This window comes from Zootoca vivipara, chromosome Z1 (genome assembly GCF_965207765.1).
Source record: "Zootoca vivipara chromosome Z1, rZooViv2.hap1.1, whole genome shotgun sequence".
NCBI classification, from domain to species: Eukaryota; Metazoa; Chordata; class Lepidosauria; order Squamata; family Lacertidae; genus Zootoca; species Zootoca vivipara.
The window spans coordinates 33,836,017-33,859,070 of record NC_142583.1 but is presented as its reverse complement, the minus strand read 5'-3'; the positions used below and the strand labels follow the sequence as shown (position 1 = coordinate 33,859,070).

Genomic DNA, 23,054 nt, shown 5'->3' with positions numbered 1-23,054 from the left:
GCACAGGGTGGTGCGCCCGTACATGCCCATCTAGCTAGCTCCTGGTGGAAATCTCTTGGCATGGGATCAATAACTCCTCTCCACAAATGGACTGGGTTGAGGTGGTGATGGTGGCAGCTCTAAAATATCCAGCAAGAGGTCATCTAAAGCAGGGGTGGGGAACCTGTGGCCCTTCCGATGTTGTGGGAGTCCAACTCCCATCAGCCTCACCCAGTGTGGCCAGTGGTCAGGGATCAGGGCCATCCAACTTGGTGGGGGCAGAGCCACGGCAATAGCCTCCCAGCTATTGGGAGGGGGACACACAGTGGTGAGGGTGGGAGTGCCGAATTGGTTTCGCTGGGGTATCCACAGCACACCGTCCTTTGCCAACCCTAGTAAGTAACAGTGACACTGCTGCTGGGTGGATGCGGCTTTGCGCCACTGGCTGAGCAGTGCAGTCGGAACACAGGAGACCATTGCTCCTTCTAGGTCAATATTGTCAACACTAACTGGCAGCAGCTCTCCAGGGCTTTGAGCAGAAGCCTTACCTGGAGATGTTGAGGATTGCACCTGATACCTTTTGCATGCAAAGCAGATGGCTCTACCACTGAGCCATGGCTTTTGACCAACATTTGGAGGGCTGCAAGTTCCTCACACTGTCCATGTAGCATCCTCAGTAATGTTTTTCCCTTTTGGTAGCACTTCATAGCGCCGTATTTATTTCCAGATGACAGAGCCCTTCCAGTTTTGAGAGGAGTTGTTTTTTCCAAGTTGATCATTTGCTGGTGTGTTCTGTTAATTTTCTCACATGTAATGATGTTGGAGTGGTTTCTCTCTTTTTTTCTCGATCTTCCCCTGCCCCCACATGCTAAAGTAACCTAAATGTCACCGAATAAACACAGTTAATTTTATAGTGGAAGTGCTGACCTATTGGAAGAGGGAATCTTAGTTAATCTAAACATGGATCACAAATTTTGCATGCCCTCTAATCAATCGATCTTCTTTGCTTAATGTTGGGAATTTATGGAGCTACAAATGCTGTTCAATCTAGCATTGGGAGACATCTGAAAACAGATATTGTCATTTGTGTGTATTGTCATTTTAAAGCATGTAAGAGTAACAATGGGTTGGATCCAGAAGTTCACTTCTAACCACAGAAGTTGCCTTTAACTTGTGGATAGTTTGTGTTACTTCCTGCTAGCATGTTACACAGAAAACTTAAACTAATGCCACAATAAATTTATTTAAATTTTGTATTTCTGTGTGTGGGGGGTGGGGGGGTGGGTGTTACAACAGAGCAATATAGTAGTCAACATTACATAAGGTACTCATTTAACATACTCACCTATTTTCACTTATATTCTCTTTTCAGAGTTACCAGATCAAATTAATTGACAGTATTATACACACACATGTACACACACACGTCCATGTGTGTGTTGAGTTTATCAGGACTGTGATACATCATCTCTCCCTTTTATATATACCAGAAGTGGGATCTGTTTTTCCAAGACATTGCCCTTGAAATTAGGATACAAAGCAGCTCTAGTCTACAAAGATCTTTTGTCTTGAGAATAAGGAATTGCTTACTTGTTCAAACCACCCTTGGCTTAATAGGTGCTATCTAGGCAACTTAAGGCTTTAGTCTTACTCAGGCTTTCTTCCCCCAGCCATACTATGCCATGGGCTCCATTCCCTATCCCCTACCCCATGAGAAGAGAGAGTGGGTAAATTTCTGCAGCCTTGAGCCAGCTGTGGTCATGTATGCTGGGAGGTCCATGTTCTAAACTGCATGGAGAGCATACATAAGGAAAAGAAGTTCAGCCTGCTATGAAGGAAGGTTGTGGCAGCAGCGATAGCTGGCAGCAGGAGCAGGGAGGTGTCCACCATTCTCTCCCCTTCTGGTAATTGCAGTGAGGAGAATGCCTGAAGGGAGATTTTGTTGTTTTCAAACTGAAAATATTTCCCTTCGTTTCTCAGTGTCTTCAGAAGCATGAAAACCTCAATGGGAACTATAATTATAACACCATGTCAGCTATTAGGCAACTGTTTGCGCAACAGTGCTAATGGCTATTTTCCTTCCAATCAGCGTTCCAACCTGATAACACTAACAAACTAGTTGAAGTCGGACTAGGATTTCAGACAAAAGGCATACGTTGATAAACTTGCAGGATCAATAGTATGTTTGTTAAAGCAGACTTGACTAATTTTAAGCCTGCGATTGTGTCCTCCTTGCCTCTGGTTCCCCCTCCTTGTCGCTCTTGAGGCATTTGCTCTGGAGCTTTGAGAAATATCACTGTTGATTTTAAACTGCTGCTTGTGTGGCCGTGTTTTAAAAGCAGGTGAGAAATAGGATGCCTGTTAAATCTCCTATGTCCCCCCCCCCTTTCAGCGCACAGCACACCTGTTGACATGCCTAGCAGGGGGCAGAATGAAGACAGAGACAGTGGCATCGCTCGATCAGGTATATCACTCCTCTCTGCTGTACCAACCAAACGTGGCAAAGAAATTTTTAGTGACATGTGAACCACCAGTTCCAGATTTCATCACACTTGATACAGCACTCTTATGAACCCTGATACTGTGTTAAAAATGGAAATGTATGCTCATTAGTTTCTTATTCTAGGATTATTTGTAAAATCCATTTTCTGGTCTCTTTAAGGCCATTACTTCTGAATTATTCTTATTAATGTTATTGTTATTACCTGCCTCCCCAAACTAATTCTTGGTACTTATTGCCAATTTGACTTTTCCCCTGTGTAGTATCTTTATGGTTTTCCTGTAGATTGTAAGCTTCTTTAACATTCCAGTTTGTTCTGCGGTGTCTGGCACTCTGTTTTAGATTTAGACTTACAGTGGTACCTCATGTTGTGAACGGGATCCGTTCCGGCGGCCCGTTTGCAACATGAAGCGCCACATCTGCACACGCGCGTGATGCAATGTGGCACTTCTGCGCATGTGCAAAACACGATTTAACGCTTCTGCGCATGTGTGCAGGTTACGGACGCTCTGAACCCGGAAGTAACCCGTTCTGGGACTTCCAGGTTGGGCGTGTCCGTAACCTGAAAAGACGCAACATGAAGCGGACGTATCATGAGATATGACTGTATTTCGTTATCTCTCCCTGTCCCCCAGGACTGCCACCTTGCAAAAGGGGTGCCTGGGGGTGGTCCCATTGGCCCCTCCTGCGTGTCTTCATTGCCATTCCTGCAGCATCCCCACCCCAAAGTGCATTGGGGCTGAGCAGGAGGGAGCCTACTGTACTCAAGTAGGGCTGCTATACAGTCTAGAAACCGGGTTGCATGCAACACTGTGTGTGCAGAGTTCCACTTGCACAGCGTGACTTTCCCTTCCTTTCCTCTCCCCGCGTGTCCTCAAAATCTGCTCCAGAGGGTCCTCCATATCTCTGGGGAGAGGAGAGGAGGGAATAGTTTCATTGCCTAGCAGATGTCTGCTGCAGTAGCAGAAAGGCAGTGTCGGAGAAGACCCCTGGAGCGGAAAAAACCATATTAATCTATTTGCTTCTGAATTTGGGAATGTAATTGCTACAAAGACTTTTAAGTTTTGCCTATGGGAAGGGTAGGGGAGTTGCCTGTTCTCTTGCATTGCCACATCTTTAAGTAAGACCAACTTTTGTTTCCTAAAACACGTGTCCCTACTGCGGAGGAGTCGTTATCACTCTGTGGTGGGGGTTCTGCATTTCAAGTGCACTTAAGATGAAGCTGTGGGTCTCCCTTTTCCTACCCCACCCCAAGAGAAGATGTCTTTAAAAGACCTGGGGGGGGGGACATGGTGACAGGGGAAATCACTATTGAAGGACCCTCTTGGGTGATGCTTCTTTCTGCTTTCTTGCCAGCTTCCTTAAGCAGCCTCTTGATGACTCCTTTGCTGTTGTCAAGCTCTTCTAGCAGCTACCACCGCCGCTGGATACGAAGTCAAAGAACAAGTTTGGAAAATGGCATTATTCCTAGGTGGTAGGTTTCTAGGGCATATTCCTGGAATAGGATTTTGTAGACTCTGTGGAAAGAGGTAGCATAGCATAGGTGGGCATCTGCTTACAGAATCGGGCATCTCCTTCTCTCTACGTGCTCCCAAAATCTTCTTTGGAGGGCTGGAGGGCATTCTGGAGGAGATTTGAGGGACTGGAGGGAGAAGAGGAAAAACTGGAGAGAAGTCCAGTTGTGCAAATTGGTTTTAAAATTTATAGACTTTATCCCACCCACCCCCCGGTCTTAAGTGCCTTGGAGACAATTATAAATCATCTGTAAAACTGGTTCTAAAGCCTGCAGAGTTAAAAACAACAGCAATTGGATGCCACCAACAACAAAAAAATGGGCCTTTAAAAGCTTGCTTAAATCAAGTACATGTATAATAAAAAATGTTAACGACCTGGTGGACTTTGCTGGAGAGGGAGTTTCGCAGTGCAGTTGCTATAGTTTGGCACACCCTGTTTCCAGTGGGAAGTCATCCCCCTGCTGACCGTGGTGGCACCTCAACTAATACATTTGGGGAGGGGAAATTGCATACAATACTTCAGTACAGTCGTACCTCGGTTTACGACCCGCTCGGGTTGCGAACAGTTCGGGTTACGAACTCCGCAAACCCGGAAGTGTTTTCGGCGTGTGCGCGTCCCGCGCATGCGCAGAAGCGGTGCGCGTTGCGCATGCGCAAAGCACGAAAATAGTAAAAACACACTTTGCGCATGCGCAGAAATTGCGCTCGGTTTGCGACCTTTTCGGGTTACGAACCGCGATCCGGAACGGATCGTGTTCGTAACCTGAGGTACTACTGTATATGTATTTAAATTTTGTATGAGCCAGCTTTCGATGTTTTCCCCCCCCCCTAAAAAATGGGAAAATGGCAGGAACATAAAAGCCAGTGACAAAATCACACAAGCCTGGCAAAACTGAAAGGCTTGAGCCTGCCTCAGTCTCTGAAGTTAGGGATAAGACAGATTTGGGGGTGGGGGAGGGAATTCAAAAAATGTGGAACTACCACTGATACCTGATACCAGCCTGCTCACTTTTAAGCAGGACCTCTGCAGCTAGTCTTGGTATTCAGGCAGGACGATAAGGGTGTAGGCCAGGACTGGAGAACCTGTTGCCCTCTAGGTGTTGTTGGACTCCAACTCCCATCAGGCCTAGCCAGCATGGCCAATAGCTGGGGGTGATGCGAGTTGTAGACCAACATCTGGTGGCTCACAGGTTCCCCGTTCTTGGTGTAGGCTTCAGTTAACATGGTCTCAAAATGGATAAGGATTTTAAAAGTTAAAACCAGCACACTATGCATACACACAGTCCTTGTTTTTAAACCTGTTGCTAATATCAGTGCCATAGGGCATCAAACAAAAACCTCTTGAACATGGTTGATTTTTCTAAATGAGCACATAGCTATGCTGTAATTTCCCCACTGCATTTTCTTTTTCAGGTCAACTGAAGAAACTTTCAGCATGGCAGATGAAAGCTGTGGCCTCAATCCTGCAATGGTTCGAAGGAAGAAAATTGCCATCAGTGTCATTTTCACCCTCCCGGAAAAAGAAGAGGCCCAGAGGGAATTCCAGGATTTCTTCTTCTCTCACTTCCCCTTATTTGAATCACACATGTGCAAGCTGAAGAGCGCCATTGAAATGGTAGAGCATGGAACACATCCATTCATTATTATTATTATTATTATTAACCATCTGGGAAGCAGGCTGGGCTGAGTGATGCCATGTCAGGGGCAGATCTCCAGGGAGTTGGATGGCTGAGCTGACAATGTACAGCTTCTGCTTGAAATCTCAAGTTCTTTTCCATGGCACCACACAAGCTCTGAAAGTTACGTATCGTTGTGGAGGTAGGCCTGTCTAACCTGACATGGTCTTGGCAGATGAGCCTCTTGTAGCAAGACAGACAGAAACTTTCTTTGGGAAGAATGAGCAAATGATCTACTACAGCACTGATTCCTGTCTCTTTCCCCTGCGCCCAGCAACCAATTTATTTAAATACTTTTTATCTGGTTTCCATGAAATGTGATAGATGCTTCCTGCATAGATCTTCAGGCATATACCTCCTTGATCTCTCTTAGCAGTCTCAAGAAGCCTTCTCTCACTTGAGTCCCCAGATGCGGTTGGACTACAAACCCCATCATCATCACCAACCAGCATATCCAGTGGTCAGGGATGATGGGAATTGTGGTTCCCAGCCCGACACCAGGATTGAAACTGGGACCTTTTGCGTGCAATGCATATGCTTCACCTCTGAACTAGAGCTGTTCCTCTATTCATTAGATTCCGGTGCTTAACTTTTCAAAGTTTTTCAGTAAACCTTTGAAATAATAATAATAATAATAATAATAATAATAATAATAATAATAATAATAATAATAACAACAACAACAACAACAACAACAACTTTTGCTTTTCTTTTTTAAAAAACCTATTTTGATTGCTTTCTCTCCAAGGCCATGATCACCTGCAGAAAAATAGCAGAAACAAGCCAAAGAGTGCAAGTGTACATCAGCCGTGTCATGGATGCTCTGGGTGAATTCAGGTAAGTTAGTGGTCCATGGAAGGCAAGCAGTAGATTTGTACTTCTCCATAAAGGGCATCCAGGTCACCATTCAGAGCCCAGTTCATTGCAGCTTTGTCCCTGTTGCACTAGTCCTCCTCCATTTCCCAGGTACACATGCCTTCCATACATGGGAGGACTGAGTTTCTTAAAAGATGCAGAATTTGCAGGGTGTAGGTATGCAGCCATATAATATACTCTTACAGTAAATAACAGTGTGCAGGTACAAAGGCACAGATTCACCTTAAGCAAACAAACAAAAAGATTGGAGGAAGTGAGACTACATGGTTTTTCTGTTTCTCTACCAAAAATATATGCCGAAAGTGGTGCCTCTTTAATCACTTCTCCAGCTTTTCCATGGAGAAATAGGGGGAACGCAGCAGTGGTGAGACATCCCAGCATACGGGATTTGCATCCATTGTGCAATGTCAGTAAAAGTTTGTTTCAAAAACTGCCATTTTTACCTGCAGCAGTCTGCCACCTAACTTTCCAAAAGAGGGCTGCAGTGTAGTGCACATGAAGCAGAATGAGGTGGCAGAGTGAAATACGTCACTATAGGCTCCTTTCGCATTAAACCCTGTATTTAAAAACCTACTGAAGTTCATAAATGCAATGCTCTGTCAGCAGTCTACTTTGCCACCTTGCTCCCACTTCATTCTGCTGTGTGTGTAGGCAAGGTCTACATTTTCAACTCATTTGAGGCTGTCATTTAGGCAAATTAATGGAAGAATGACTTCAGCTGCAGTGCTGTGGGCCCCCAGGAAGGTGTATCGGGGGTCACCGAAGCTCCCTGCAAAGAGAGTGTGAGAGCCAATGTCCTGCAGAAACCTCTGATGACCAATTCATGTAGGAGCTCCATCAGCACAACCACAAAAGGAATGTGCTGGTAGAAGATTAGGAAACTGCTTGGAGCCACTGCCACCACCTAGCATGCCTCCAAACCAGGGAGAGATTTAAACCATAGGAAGAATATGAGGAGGAAATAAGTTTTAAGAGGAAAAACACACATGCAAAATGGACAGCCAGGTGCAAGCATGCTCCTCTGGCCTCACTTCTTCTGGCATTATTTATCCTATAACTTTTTTCTTCCTCCCAGAGAACAACGTTCCCCAGCTGTAGCCACTACAATTAGAAATTAGGCCATAAATCTTTTCAAATCATGTCCAGGATATGTTTTACCAGCAATCACAGATAGCTAATTACGAATGTCCATGTCAACCTATTAACCTATGCTGTGATGCATATAAAATGTTGCCTGTGGTGAAATAAGGGGGAGCTATTATCGAGTTTGAAAAAAAATAGTATTTGGATCAGGATTTCACACCTCTCTGGGTTCTCTGTGGGTTCGGTCACCTGACCGTATCTTATTTAGGCACCTGACTGAGGCCATGGCCACGACTGAGAGGGTGGAGAGGAATTATATAAAAGAGGATGTGAATTGTTCACAACATAAAACAGCCTTCACCAATCTGGCACCCTCCAGCTGTTTGGACTACAACTCCAATCGGCCCCAAACAGTACAGCAGAGAATGCTTCAGACTGCTGTGCAGTAATCTGTCAACAGTCGCTGACCCCATATTTTCTGGGCCTGCTGCAGCGGCACTTGGGAAGCAGAATTAATAGTTTGGCTTTGTACACTTGAGATCATCTTCTTTGTTGTGGGATAGAGGTTTTGCATTTTGAACAGCGTATACTGTTTTAGCTAATAGATCTCTCTTTGGGTCCCCCCCCCTTACAGAACTACAATCTGGAACTTGTATTCAGTTCCAAGGATTGCAGAGCCTGTATGGCTAACCATGATGTCCGGCGCTTCTGAAAAGAATCAGTTGTGCCAGCACTTTCTGAAGGAATTAACCATCTTGATAGAACAGACCAGCAAAAACCAGTAAGTCATCGCTGTGACTTGCTTGCTTGCTCTGCTCCCTTTCATAGGAACTGTAGGTTCATCGCCCTATTTATCTTGTTTGTGGCACTTCTCTCTGCAGGTTCTTAGCGGCTCTCTTGACGGCAGTGCTGACCTATCACCTGGCTTGGGTCCCCACAGTGATGCCAATTGACCACCTTCCCATCAGGGCCTCTTCTGAGAAACGTGCCTCTCACTCTGTGAACATGCTGGCAAAATCTCACCCTTACAATCCGCTCTGGGCACAGCTTGGTCAGTGTGAAACTTTAAAAACAAACCCAAGGCGATCTTTTTTATTCAGGATAAGACTTGATCTGCACAGAAATGTCCTTGTGCACATGCATTTTAAAATTGTTTGTCATATTAAGCTGAGGAATAAATGGAGAATAATTAGAAAGTTGCTTGATGTATGGTTGCACAGTGGAGACGTTTTTGAAATAGCTCTGTTATACTTACCAAAAATAAGGGACGCGGGTGGTGCTGTGGGTTAAACCACAGAGCCTTAGACTTGCCGATCAGAAGGTCAGCGGTTCAAATCCCCGCAACGGGGTGAGTCCCAGCTGAGTAGATAAATAGGTACCGCTACAGCGGGAAGGTAAACAGCGTTTCCGTGCGCTGCTCTGGTTTGCCAGAAGTGGCTTTGTCATGCTGGCCACATGACCTGGAAGCTGTACGCCGGCTCCCTCGGCCAATAACACTAGATGAGCGCCGCAACCCCAGAGTCAGTCACGACTGGACCTAATGGTCAGGGGTCCCTTTACCTTTACCTTTACTTACCAAAATCATGCTTTGAACATGCACATATTTTATCAACTTTAGTGAACTCTTCATTCAGCATAAAAGCTTGGTCCTTGCAGCCAGATGTTGGTCAGGTCTAAGGGATTCTGTTGCCAGTGGTTGAGATGCTGTTTTTTTAAAAAGCGTGATGATGCCCTCTAGTGGTTGCCGCATAAGCTACAGACTTACTTCTATTGATACTTGTAATACAGTGAAGGTGCAAGCGATAGATTTTTTTGTTTTGTTGAGCAGCTCACACTTTAATAGTCTCTAACTCTCATGGGGTGTGTGTTTTTTTAATAGAGCTTCATGTTTTGTGAATTGCTAACAGGATTTCTATAACGAATAACTGGTTTTGGTTTACTCTCATCTGTTACAGACCTGTAAAGTATGGGTTGTCATAAATCATTTAATTTTACACTTCTGCATTTCTCCTATGATAGGAAATAAAAATGTAAATTGTACGCCATTTAGCTTTTATAGGGGGTCACATAATTCAGGTGTTCTTGGCACAGAGATTGTAATTGATTTTTAGCACGGCGAGTAAGATCTGCCTGCTAATGACTTGGGAAGAACCCTTTTTCAAAAAATAACTAATTATGTAGTGCAAATAAAACTTGAGGGCATGATCTAGCCAGTGGCAAGCACTTTTGGGTCCCATTGATTTTCAATGGGAAGTTAACCATGTGTGTTTAATTCCTCCTATTGAAATCAATGAAATGTAAAATAGCTTAACTTGAACTGGATCGTGCCCTTGAGTTTTAATTTGTCTCTCAGGCTAGACCAATGATTATAATCATGTTTGATTCCTCAGTGCCAACTTTCACAGCACATTTTGTAACTAGATGGATCTTTTTTTAAAAAAAAAACACCCAAAAAACCACAAAACAAAACTGGATTGGATTGGACGTGGGCCTGTTGTCTTATGGCCTTCTGGGTTAAAAGGCAGTACAAATCCCCACTTTTCTCCCTTATGCTTTTTCCAGGTGACTTGTATGGTGCCATAGGCTCACCTGTCAGGATGACGAGGACTGTAATTGTTGGAAAGCGTAAAGATTTGGTTCAACGCATCCTCTACATTCTTACGTATTTCTTACGGTGCTCTGAGCTGCAAGAGAATCATCTGACCCGGAGTGGGCAAGTTGGCAGAGGAGAGCAAGCCCTGAGTGACGGCAAGATCTCAACAGCTCTAGAAAAGGGAGAAGTGGAGGATTCTGATTATGTAGTAGTCACTGTTAGAAACGAACCTGCTCTCATACCTCCCAGTTTGCCCCGGAGAACCGGGAGCGCTGCTGCTGTGGGAGAGAGCTGCTTTGAACCTACCTGCTTGAGGCGGGAGCATGAAGGAATAAATGCTGGACAGAGTTCTGAGCTGCCCTCTTGCTTGCCCAAAGCTGGCTCCTTCAAAGGACTTGTGGAGGAAGCTAAGAGGGGGGAAACGGTGGCTGGTTCAGAAGGTATATCCAGGGGGTGTGCAAAATTAGAGGATTTAACAACAGGAATGAAGGACGACAACCAGTGTAACACAGCAGGACAGCTGTTTTGCAGCGAGGGGGCTAGCCAGAGGTACCCTCATTTGGAAAGAGTTACCTTCCAAATTGGAAGCTCCCCGCCACCCGAATCTGATTTAGAACCCGCCCAAAGGGATCTGGATGAAACTGTAGGGATGCCGAGGAGCAAAAGCAAATCTCTGTGTTTCCTGTCAAGTCCGCTGCATGCAACTGCCCAAGTGCAGCAGGAGACGTCTGACTTCTGTCTTAAACCACGTGCTAGGCAGAAAGCTTGTAAAACGCGACTACCAAGTGCGCTTCGGTTGTCATGCCATCCACCTGTCCCTTCTGAGAGCAAAGTCAAAACTGCAAAGCCAGGAAGACTGGGGGAAGCTGAAAGCACACACTGTGAAAACTTGGAAAGGGTTTCTCTTGACTGTGATTCAGGAAGTCCCACTGACATGCAGATATATGGCCAAGCTATTACGGAGGATGTCCCCTGTGGGGATGCTGGAAGCAAACACCCTTTCAGAGTGGAAGAGAACATGCCTAGAAATGAGAGCTCTGACAGTGCCCTGGGAGAGAGTGACGATGAAGGTAGCACAAATATTCCAGATGGGCAATCTCTGAGCTCTGTCAACAGTAGGACAGAAGAACTTTCCGAAGTAGAACTTGCTTTGCCAAGGTAAAAATAACTAAATGTGACCAACTCTAAAGGTGTGACTCCTCAAGCGTTTGCTGCATTGTTATTCGCACTGTTCTAAGATAGCGCTTGAAAAATCTGAAGGAACCTCTAGCCTGATATGTAGACCAACTTAAACCATATGTTTTCATTATAAAGTAGTATTGAGCCTATGCTGGGAAAGCCGAGACAACCTAGTATAGTGCAAATTGGGTTTTCCCCCCATTATTACTTTTAGGTATAATACTTGCATCACAGTTTTAATGTTTTACAATAATAGAGACTGTTATCAATTTAGTTAAATGGACTAAAAGGCTCGTTTTTCTCTCTTAACAATACGTGAAAACAGCAAAGTCTTAGACTAGCATGAGCCTTCATGGGCTAGTGTCTACATCACATGCTACATTATGCAGCCTTTCAGTCTTTACAAACAGGTGGTTTTTGTGAACTTGGCTACAACAGAGCACAAGTGATCCAATGTAAAAGTTAACAAGTATGTAGCTATCATTTTAACCAGTAAAATAGGTGTTTTGCCTAGCTGTCAGTTTGGATAACTCATTAGGTGCACATTTATGAGATGTTAAGAGATAATTATCAGATGAGTGGTTTTAAAATGCTTACATTAGTATTTAAAGCCCTAAATGATTTGGGCTCCAGATATCTGAAATATCGCCTCCATTCCTGCTGATCTTCCTGGGTGTTAAGATTAGCAAACCGAGGTTTCTCTTGGTAGTTCTGCAACCCTCAGAAGTGGGAATGGCAGCCCCTAAAATGTGGATCGCCATCCCACAGAGGTGCATCTAGTATCTTAAATGTATGGTAAGGGGCAGGTAAGAAATGTTATAAATAAATGAGGCGATCATCAATCAGATTGTCATGTCAAAGTTCCATAATTGAGGCTCCTGCTGGGGAAAAGATTTTGTGGTTCAGACAAAGTTTGGGAACCGTGGACTGACTGTGCGATTCAGAGCTGAGAATGATAGTAACTTTTTCCATGGTCATTTTTGATCATGAGCTGTAATCTTGCAAGCAAAGAAGGCAGTGTCATCATAGCATTACAATCTGCCAATCTTGCTGAAATAACTCCACTTTATTCCAATACCTTTTCACAAACTGGCCTTAGAAATGGCTGAGTACTAAGCGTGCAACCAATTCCTCTGTTTCAGATCCAACACAATCAGCAATCAAAGTGTAAAGCATTTTGGAAGGTCCCTTCTCGGTGGCTATTGTGCCTCATATATGCCTGACCTGGTGTTGCATGGAATCAGTAACGATGAGCAGCTCAAGCAATGCCTATCAGCTGAGTTGAGTCATGCAGTGAATGTAAGTCTGGACATACTTCTGAGCCTCTTTCTTGCAGCGAGACATAGAAGGCCAAGTGTTGGCAGCAGGAAATGTAAAAGTGGGATAGTTGTAGGTGGATCAGATCTGGCAGTACAGGTACGCCAAAGTGAAAATGGAAAGTGCGGGGGAGCACCCTAATCTATATTTTCCTTCTATTAATAGAATTCTGATTTAAATTTTGGACCTCACTGTTGCACGATGTATTAATAACCGCTCACTTAAGTGGCCTTTAAAAGGGTTAGACCAATTCTACAAATGGCTACTATTCATTGCAGCTAAAATAGAACCTGTCTCTCTAGAGGCAGGGTTCCAAATGTCCTGAACAAACAGGGAAAGGTTGTAATCATTATGGCCTGCTTTCGGGCTTCTAGAAGTTTGTTTAATTTCCAAGCAAAGGGTCTGCTGGTTTCTCTTTAAGGTTTCCAGACTCAAAGGAGAGCAGGGCAATTAAAGGCACAGAAGTCCTGTCCTCTATTGAGTCTGGCAACCCTAAACTGACCTCTGATTGGAAACAAATACTGGATTTAGATATACCTTAGTTTGCTACCTGCCAGACCTCTCGTGGAGGAGACACACAAAGAAAGGGTATCTCAGGGTCTGGGTAGGTTCAGAGGGAGAGAGACAGTCCTTGAGGTATTGTGGTCCTGGGCTGTTCCATGTGGATCTTGCCACACAGAATCCCTTTAATATCATTGACAGTTAAGCATAGAAAGATGCCTTATGACAAGTCAGAGTATTTATCCATCAAGCCTGGTACTTGTCTACCCTACCTAGCAGTTGCTCATTAGAGGTCTCTGTCATCACCACCTGAACTTTTTTTTAATTGGAAATGCCAGGTACTGTACACCAAACCTTAAGAGTGCAAGACAGGCATTCTACCACTCGGTTATGCCCCCAAAATGCACAGTACATCTTCCACATTGTGTCTGTCTGCCTTGGGGGAAAAACTGTGTTCATACTCTGATGTCCATTCTGAGCTTTTGCATACATGGGACCAGCTATTTATTATAATGGAGGGGGTCTTGTCCATATGTGCACCTAATCTCTGCCCTGAAATTAACAGGGTTTTTGTGGACATGATTGCTGGGTTAAGACACCTTTTTTTTTGTCTGAAAAGGCTATTGCGTCAAAAACATATTTTTTAAAACCAAAACCTTTTTTCAATTAAATCAATATTTGACAATAGAGGTTTACATATATCACTTGATCAGTGCCATCCAAATTTATTATTCCAGTAGGCCACAGACATATTCTATTAAGAAGAGCAAAAGCTACTAGCCATTTGTCATTAGAGATTGCAGTAAACTATGCTGAATGTAAACTTTAAATTTGTAAATTGAATATATGTATGACATATATATAGACAGCAGTTTCAAACTGTTCCATTTACTTTCTTTTTCCTTTCTACAGCATCCTGTACTAGATGAGCCCATAGCAGAAGCTGTTTGCATTATTGCAGATACAGATAAATGGACAGTACAGGTGGCCACAAGCCAAAGAAAGATAACCGACAGCATGAAATTGGGCAAGGATGTCCTGGTCTCGAGCCAAGTGTCGTCTTTATTACAATCCATTTTACAGCTTTACAAACTTAACCTTCCTGCTGACTTTGTAAGTCCACGTTTACAAATGATTGCCTGCAGAAGGAATTGATTAACAGGGAGAGTGTGACGTGCAGCCAGTTTTTACATTCCATAGACCACTACACTGACTTCTTTCAGACCTTGAAGGAAGACTGCAACGTTGGAAATAGCACCCCATCCCCCAGCATAACCCACCAACTGAATAGTCTAGGAATCCTCCTCTTTGGTAGCTGTTAGAGAATTAACAACAGCTTTTTAGGAACCTTCCTTCTTTGCTGCAGACTTGTTTCTGTCCACTGGCAGGCCATGTTTGCATCCTTTTATTCCCTGTGATCTGAAGGCCCAAAGCAAAAGTGAGTTGCTTGCATTCTGTTTTTGTACCTCCCATCAGACTAGAGTGGGCAGGAGGCTGAGCACCACACACCATTTATGGCACTCCTGATTATTAGCAATGCAACACCCCCATTCTTAGGGGCAAGCATAGCAGTTGCCCTATGGCAGGTCCAGACAGGCTAGACACCATCAGCCTAATCAGAGAGGTGCTGAGCTAGGCAGAACTCGGGTCTGGCCTCAGGAAGGATCAGTTCACATTTGATGTATTTGTGTGTGGCATGGCTTTGCCCTCTTATTCTATTGGATTGGATCACTGTGGGGTTCCATATCTTTTTACAGTGCATTATGCATCTCGAGGATCGGCTACAGGAAATGTACCTCAAAAGCACGATGCTGTCTAAATATTTGCGAGGCCAAACGAGAGTCCATGTGAAAGAACTTGGAGTGGTATTGGGGTGAGTGTTGATGCTGGAGATCCTTTTTTTATAAAAAAAAATTATTTATTTTTTAGTTTTTCCACCCCCATCATGCACTGAATATTCAGGATACTACTGTTTATTCCATTGTCACATTTTCTGTGAAAGACATGCCAAAGTGTGAAATGTAGCTTGTGTGTGTTCCACTGAGCCATCTGGAAATTGAACCGAGCTGTTAAATGTAGGAAAATAGAATGGTTTTCTTGTCCTTCCTTCACATTCTGAACAAAATGGAAGTAATAGAAAAGTGTCGGCAGCACAGGCAAGCACCTCTTGGGCCACCTCACCCAGAATGCCTCGCCCTGAAGGAGGACCCCTTTTTTTCAGGCAGAGATTAAAGCAAGGCAGAGGGACAGCAAGTGCTGTTTCTGCTGCATTAACAGTCACGGCAATACATTGAAAAAGTAAAAGGAGGAGGGCAAAGAGGAGGGACAGTGGTAGAACGTCTTATTTTGGTCAGCACCATGTTTTCAATAAGCACTGGAGATGAAAGTTCTGTTCAGGTCACTTTAGTGGTCTGCATGGAATGGGTTAGGAAAGAATTCAGTACCTATGTCTCGGTATTTCGGCTACAGGGAGATGGAACGGGATGTCTCCTATTAAACATGCTGTGAGAGGATGGCATGGCTGTAATCTTAACTGGATAATATATTCTTGACTTGAAGCCATGAAACCTTCCTGTCTGAACAGCTCAAAAATAAAAGGATGGGGGAGAATCTTTAGCATTGCTCTAAGCGCATTCCTGAGATTGGGGGGGGGTTAAAACCCACCCTCTGAGGGTTACTAAAAACTTTCAGATGAGAAGCGACTCATTCAGGTATTCTTGGAGATCCTACTGTTCTGCACAAGACCTGGAATATAGGTTGTCACTTAGTGGCCATGGGTTGGACTCTGGAGCATTCTATGCAAATTAGAATGTTGTGTGGTGTTCAGAGTTGCCCCTTCTCAACCTTGCAAAGAGGAACCTTGAGACCGATTGTGTGAGCAAAAACTTGGCCACAATTTAATTCCAATTGCCCATAGATTCTCAGGTGGTGGCTGCATCCAGGAGTGCCTTTTTTACCAGCTTAGTTCAGCAACTGTGCCAACTCCTGAAATATAAGAGATCCAGCTACATAATTTGGGTCTTGTTGACTGCCAGACTAAATTACTGTAATGTGCTGTACATGGAACTGTCCTTGGAGATGATTCAGAAATTACAGCTGATGCAGAATGCTGGTGCCTTTCTGATGGTATAAGTAGCTAAAAGATTTACATTGGTACTTAAATATCCGCATTGGTTACCGGTATGTTTCTGAACCCAATTCAGCAGGCTGGTTGTGATCTCTACATGATCTGTGTCACAAGTATTTTAAAGAATGTCTTTTCCTGTGTAAACCCCTCCAGGGACCTTAAGAACTTCTCTTTCAATCTGTCAATTTCATGTGTATATGTGCTCATAAATCTGTTCAGTTTCATTTTTGCATTAATAGCAATTTCTTAAAAGACTGTGCGATAATTTTATTTAAATTCATATTTAATCACAGTTTATGCATTTCTAAAGTTATTTTATCTTAAAATGTGCATGTGTTTTGCACAGCACGGTACATACTTAAAAGTGTTCACTGAAAGAATTTCTCCTCTACCCTTGTCCCTGTGCATGGGCTTGCTGGTGGGAGTTCCTACAATATCTGAAGGTGTCACAGGTTCCCCATCTATGCTTAGAGAATTAAGGTCAACTTACTAGAAGAAGAGCCTTTTCTCTCGTAGTTTCAAACTTTTGGAATGCTCTCCTCTCCTGTGCAATGGCTGTGTACAGTCCTTCCTTTGTAGAAAAGTAAGATATGCTTTCATTCCATTGCGAGTTTATGATTCTTTCATAGTTTTCTCAGTGCTTATATATTCATCCATTGGACTGGTTACAGCAGTTAAAAAAAAAAGCTTCCCTTTGAACAGTTTTCTGCCACAAGGTTGTCTTATAAATAATAATGTATTTGGTAAAGCATGTAAGCAATGCAAGTAACTTAAAATCAAATATATAGGAAGGAGACATATCTATATCTATGTCTGAAGGCTACTGTGTCGTGAGTATAAAGATAAAAATCACTCTGTAGTAAGCTGTCCCAGTTTTAGAACATTGAAGGGTTGGGTTTTTTAGTCTATAAAGCACTGTCCATAATTTACAATAAATAAAAACATTTGGAGGTCCATGAGAGGCAGTGCTATTTAGTTTGCCGTCTGACGCTTTTAAAAAAGCACTTCTTAAAAAGTATGTGGTTGAAGCATCAAATAATTCAGTCCTTAGTTCAGGAAATGTTTTTGTTTTAGCCTATAAAATAGGGAAGTGCTGAACTATCCCATTTCTCTGTTACTGTGTACCTGAATCAGAAACATTCACAAAATGGCCTTCCTAAAAGCACACTGAATAATAGAATTAGACCATTTAACCTTGTTTCGGGGCCTTTTTGCAGGTTTGTGTTGCTAGAGTGCTGGGTCTTGTTACCGGGCCATCTATCACTACTACCTCCGCTTTTGCTATGAATCCATATCTGCTCTCACGAGACCCTCCCTAATCCATACAGTTGCTTGGCTGCGCATAAGCATCGATTTCCCCTGCCCCCAACCTTGTCTTTGTTTAGATTCATTTTGCTCCTTTGCCAAAGTCATTCAAGAAAAGTCTGAGCGACTTTTGGGGAAACAATATTCTCTCCTCTTGCTGGTAGTGTGCTTCCTGAGACTATCATGTCAACCTAGCAGTTCAAAAGCACGTCAAAGTGCAAGTAGATAAATAGGTACTGCTACAGCAGGAAGGTAAACAGCTTTTCCGTGTGCTGCTCTGGTTTGCCAAAAGCGGCTTTGTCATGCTGGCCACATGACCCGGAAGCTGTACGCTGGCTCCCTTGGCCAATAACACGAGATGAGCGCCGCAACCCCAGAGTCGGTCACGACTAGACCTAATGGTCAGGGGTCCCTTTACCTTTACCTGCAAGGCCACCTGTCCCTCTATAGACTTTTAAATTCACTTAATCATCTGGAGAAATTTTGCTACAGAATAACACAGGGTAAAACAGGCATGTTTTTTCATTGCATTGTGGATGCTCTTTCCTCTGCCATTTGTAAAGCAACACCAGTTGCCTCAGACATCTTGTAGAGACATCTTTTTGCCCAGAAGAAGAAGAGTTTGGATTTGATATCCCGCTTTATCACTACCCGAAGGAGTCTCAAAGTGGCTAACAATCTCCTTTCCCTTCCTCCCCCACAACAGACACCCTGTGAGGTGGGTGGGGCTGAGAGACTTCAAAGAAGTGTGACTAGCCCAAGGTCACCCAGCAGCTGCATGTGGAGGAGCGGAGACGCGAACCCGGTTCCCCAGATTACAAGTCTACCGCTCTTAACCACTACACCACACTGGCTTTCCATGACCTATAAAACTAGACCCTGTTATTACTGTCTTTTTCTTCTTTTATAATACCGTTCGGCTTTTATGTTGCATCTCTGGTTTTTATGTTGTATTTTAGCATCCCATTAGAGATTTCTAAATATTAAGTGGTTCAGAAATGGTTTTAATTAGATACTTCAATTGTCTGCTATAATTTACATATTGAAAAACATCCCTTTTTTAATTTCTAGGATTGAATCCAACGATTTGCCGCTGTTGGCTGCTATAGCAAGTACCCATTCTCCGTATGTTGCTCAGATACTCCTCTAAGCTTAAAAGCTGAAATCACAACTCCCTAGCAAAGTAAAGCAGATGGGATGGGTGTGTGAAGAAGAGAGCAAACATGAAGAGATGGCGGAACAGAGGGCCATTCTGTCACTTTTCCTCTTCTGCATTTTGTCTGGACGCTTACCAACGGAATTTCAGTTTACATAATATAAAAGACATTCAGGGTTTTTCTACTGTTTTTGGAGTAAACCAATCAAGAATGCATCATTGTATTTTAATGGACAAAAGGATTAAACACTATTGGAGGATTCCCTACTTATACATAGTTTTCAGCCAAACAAAAGAAGTATGGTTTCCTTACTATTATTGTCTTGTTCTGATTTCCCACCCACCCAAATGGGGAGCAGTAAGCAAATCTGCATTCCCATTCTCTTTTGTTAGCGCATCAAACCTCCGTGGAACAAGAAGTTGGAAGTTAGCTACCACAATCTTGTTCTGTGGCTGATTGGCTCTTAAAATGGACAAAGCAGCATGAGAGCGGCAGTGTTGTTTTTGGTTGTTCTTGGCGGAGGCAGAAGCTTTGGATCTGCATCACAGCTAGATGAAAATGGGAGAAAGTAGTAGTAATCTCTATTGCAAACTTACCTTGTTGCAAATGTCATGTCTTGAATTTCCAGTTTTCTGGTCTTACAGGTTGAGAGCATTCTAACATATGTACAACCAGCTCAAAAAAGCTCATGTTTGAACCTTAAGAACCGATACATAGGTTTGTATCCATCCTAGTCCTGCTTGGGTTAGAAACACTGAAATGAATGAACCTGTTTTAGTCATGTCAGTTCATTTCACTGAGTCTACTTTGTGTAGGACTAGCATTAAAAGCACCCATTAACATCAACTCTGGATAGCTTGTTTTAAAACTCTTATCTGTTGTCCCATGAATAAGGGATCCCTCTTTAGCACACTGCAGAAGCAGGATCAACTTCTTTAAGTGGATGGATGAAACATGCAGAAGAAATCCCAGAGACGATATCGTGAGGGGAAGGTGGTCATGGTAACAGTGACAGCAATTCATTATAATTCTCAAGTGTCTGAAGCGATCCCACAGAATGTTTTGCACTAGCCTCTTGGTGCCTTCCTCTCTTGTATGTCTTAATTCTAAAAGAGAAAGGTATGTGGTTTTAAATGGGAAGTTAGTAACATGAGCTCTCTCTCAATTTTCTATGTTGCTATACAACTGTACACATAGGACCGTATTTGTCTTGGTTTCAATCCCTATACCTAGGGCTTTTTCAGAAGGCTCAGTATAAATGTGACTTCATTTTAACTTCCAAGTTCTGCAGGTGACTGTGTGAAATTAGAGTAAGAAAGAGCAAAAACTACTTACAATTTTTTTGAAAGGCTCCCGATTGGCACATTGTGCAATCTCTCATGTTGGACTGAAAGTGCTAAATGGAAGTAAAAAGAAGTTTTGTCATATTTGGCAACTGACCCAAGCAGTGTTGGCAATTGGATGCAATGTTTGTCCAAATACCGATTTAATAATTTTCTTTTTCTGGGGCTTGTCAGATTTTCCATTTTCTCTCATTGCTTATTCATCCTTGCCAATACTTCCATGACAACACTTAATCATACGGTCATTCCTGTTATAGAAGCTAGTAGTTATCCATAGCAGCTTTATTCTGTTCCCTGCCTTTCTTTCTATTGCAAATTAGCTAAAAAAAAATCAATTTTCCTCTGAAACCTTCCCTTCCAAATGAATGAAGCCCAGTTTTTGACAGAGAAGACCACAAAGGCAAGGGTTAAAGATACTTTTCTTGTGCTTAAATCATGATCAAGGAATCAAATTAATTAACAACCCTTGCTTTTATCTCAGAATAAAAATCATAATATACTTTTCCCCCTTTATAAGAACCATGCAGATCTTTAACAATTGTATCCTTTTAGAAAAAGTAGCTTCATTCTATATTTAAGAAAAAATGATGTGTTTTATCCTTCCGTTTAAAAAAACTACCTCAGTTGACAGAATTAAGCTGCCAGTAGGGGGCAACTTAAAAGTTGTATATGTCATGAATTTTCTGAAAGATTGTGCTGTAGCATTTGAGAGGACAAAAACTGCACTGGTGACAGTCAATAGCTACCTTTTTATCATAAGCATGCTTTAGTTCTGATATTTTTAATAGTTTTTAAAGTAATGTGAATGTACCTGAGAACCAGTGAAAGTGGCTATGAGAAAGGAATCTTGTCTGAAATCTTCAAGATTCCAAAACTTTTTATTTTTCATGCTGTGTTAATAGTATTCTGCTCTCCTCCCCTCCAAACATGTCTACTTCTTTGTTTGTTTCCTAAGCAGGAGCAAATTCCTTCTGATTCATATGGACCATATTTTAAGTGTAGCAAGCTTATTTAATAAAGCATGTTACCTGGAACAGATGAAGTAACATATACCGTACTAGGAGAAGGGTGTGTGTGTGTGTGTGTGTTGCTGCAAGTATGTGTTCCGAGAGAGAAAAGCAAATAGTGTTTGGGTTTTTTTTATTGACCAGCTGCTAATGTCAAACTGTGGAAACTTCTTAATTTGGGCTGTAAATGTACAGTATCATTTGTCAATTTCTTTGTGGCATTGGTGCAATAAAATTGTAGAAAACCACTTCATTAGTGGATTGCATAAATCTCTCTTTGACAATATTGTCTTTACTGAGTCACATATTCAAAACCAAAAGAAACAGTTCGAAATATTATAATCAGGTGTTCATAGTCTCAGATGTTTAGCAAAATTTTGCAGAGGGGTCTTCACACTTTGCTAATGTCTAACAAATGGGAGTACTCTGTCTTACAGAATATTTCCTGATGTTTTCTGTAAACCTGAATTGTGTGAAGGAAGTTACTATTTATTAAGAAATATATCCTTAGCCAAGGCTCTTCTACATGTTCCTACTAGCTCTTAAGTTTGCTGGCATGCACATTGAATCTTCTCAAGGGCCAGAAGCCAGAATGGTACTTGAGGATCTAGTCGAAGGGGTAAGCTCTGATCAGCAAAGGACTGGGCTGTGTGTCATGCTCAGAAAAACCACAGGGTACAGTGTTTTTCAAGACCACACCACTTCAAAGTATTTTGAATATTGTCCCTCTGAAATATATCTGCCCTGCCTGTGGAAAATTTTGCATGGAAAAAAGTTTGGTGGGGACATGGGAGAGGGCCTTCTCAATAGTTGATCCCAGACTTCTAGACTGGGCTTCCCTCCTCACTGTCTTTCCACCAGCTGCTGAGGACTCTCTTATTCTAGGAGGCTTGGGGGAACAGGCTGCTTTTAAAGAAAGGGCTTTTTAATAGTGTTGCGCTATTTTTGCTATCTGCATTTTAATAAATCTTTTTACATCATTTTAATTCTGTTACAGTTTAATTGCTTTTTAACTTATCTTTTATATGTTTTTCGCTATCTGTGTTTTACTTGTGTTTCAGTTTTTGTGTGCCACCTCGAGTCCTGGTTCTGGGGGAAAGGTGGATGATGATTATTATTATTAGAATTTATATACCGCCCTATATCTGCAGGTCTCAGGGCGGTTCACAGGATAAAATCAGAATATAAAACCACAAAATATATAATCAAAATAACAACAACAACAACAACAACAACAACAACAACAACAACCCGATGATACAAATTATCACATAGCCTTCTCATTGCTTTGTTATTCTTCTATGTGGAATGATATTTTTTGTGTTTGTGTGTGTCACATTTAAATCCCTACTTCCAAAGTTTAAGTGGTACAGTCTAGAAAGGGTTGTACCATGTGGTTTCTGAATGTGCCCAGCTCTCAAACATTTTAATCTGAATAGATCATGGTGTTCACACTGGTATCCAGGTGTATAACTAACTACATGTGGCCTTCTTACTAAATTGTTTGGATTTTTCTTGGGGCAAATATTCAGCCACATCTTTTATCAGTCACTATCCATTGCATGACTTATTCTGAGAATGCAACCTTGCAAGAGAACACTCTGTGATCACCTACAGCAACATGTACTATGGCCATTTGCCAAGTGAGCGTTGTTGTTTTTCTTTAAAGCAAAATTCAAAAACAAAATTATGGTGGGTAGATAATACGATGGTTTAAACATTAAAATCCTCTGCGCTTTGATGAGTACCATTTAAAAATAAACAAATCTAATTTATGCAATGACCCCTTGCTTGCTTTTCAAACATAAGGGTATTTTAAATGCAGCAAGAGACAATCAAAATAGAAATGTCCTGATTGTACACATAAAAGCAACTACTTGCAAGAATTACAGTTTAA

The 23,054-nt window shown here is 42.4% G+C and overlaps 2 protein-coding genes across 10 annotated transcripts in view; one reads left to right on the top strand and one right to left on the bottom strand.

The window, feature by feature from the left end:
* The window catches only part of FNIP2 (folliculin interacting protein 2), a 46,089-nt gene extending 24,658 nt beyond the window's left edge, over positions 1–21,431 (top strand). For 8 of the 9 annotated variants that reach the window (XM_088661069.1, XM_035111557.3, XM_035111553.3 and 5 more), the window contains 11 exons: positions 2,372–2,443; positions 3,836–3,953; positions 5,407–5,608; positions 6,418–6,506; positions 8,263–8,409; positions 8,510–8,679; positions 10,191–11,379; positions 12,543–12,699; positions 14,131–14,331; positions 14,976–15,091; positions 18,722–21,427. In XM_088661069.1, coding sequence (XP_088517195.1) covers positions 2,372–2,443; positions 3,836–3,953; positions 5,407–5,608; positions 6,418–6,506; positions 8,263–8,409; positions 8,510–8,679; positions 10,191–11,379; positions 12,543–12,699; positions 14,131–14,331; positions 14,976–15,091; positions 18,722–18,800 — 2,540 coding nt within the window. In that variant the 3' untranslated portion in view covers positions 18,801–21,427. Of the gene's footprint in view, positions 1–2,371; positions 2,444–3,835; positions 3,954–5,406; positions 5,609–6,417; positions 6,507–8,262; positions 8,410–8,509; positions 8,680–10,190; positions 11,380–12,542; positions 12,700–14,130; positions 14,332–14,975; positions 15,092–18,721 lie in introns of all 9 variants that reach the window. The other variant, XM_088661071.1, reaches the window with a different exon arrangement.
* The window catches only part of SPMIP2 (sperm microtubule inner protein 2), a 29,195-nt gene continuing 26,200 nt past the window's right edge, over positions 20,060–23,054 (bottom strand). Inside the window, exon 5 of the mRNA XM_088661085.1 lies at positions 20,060–20,203. Coding sequence (XP_088517211.1) covers positions 20,135–20,203 — 69 coding nt within the window. The 3' untranslated portion in view covers positions 20,060–20,134. The remainder of the gene's footprint in view (positions 20,204–23,054) is intronic.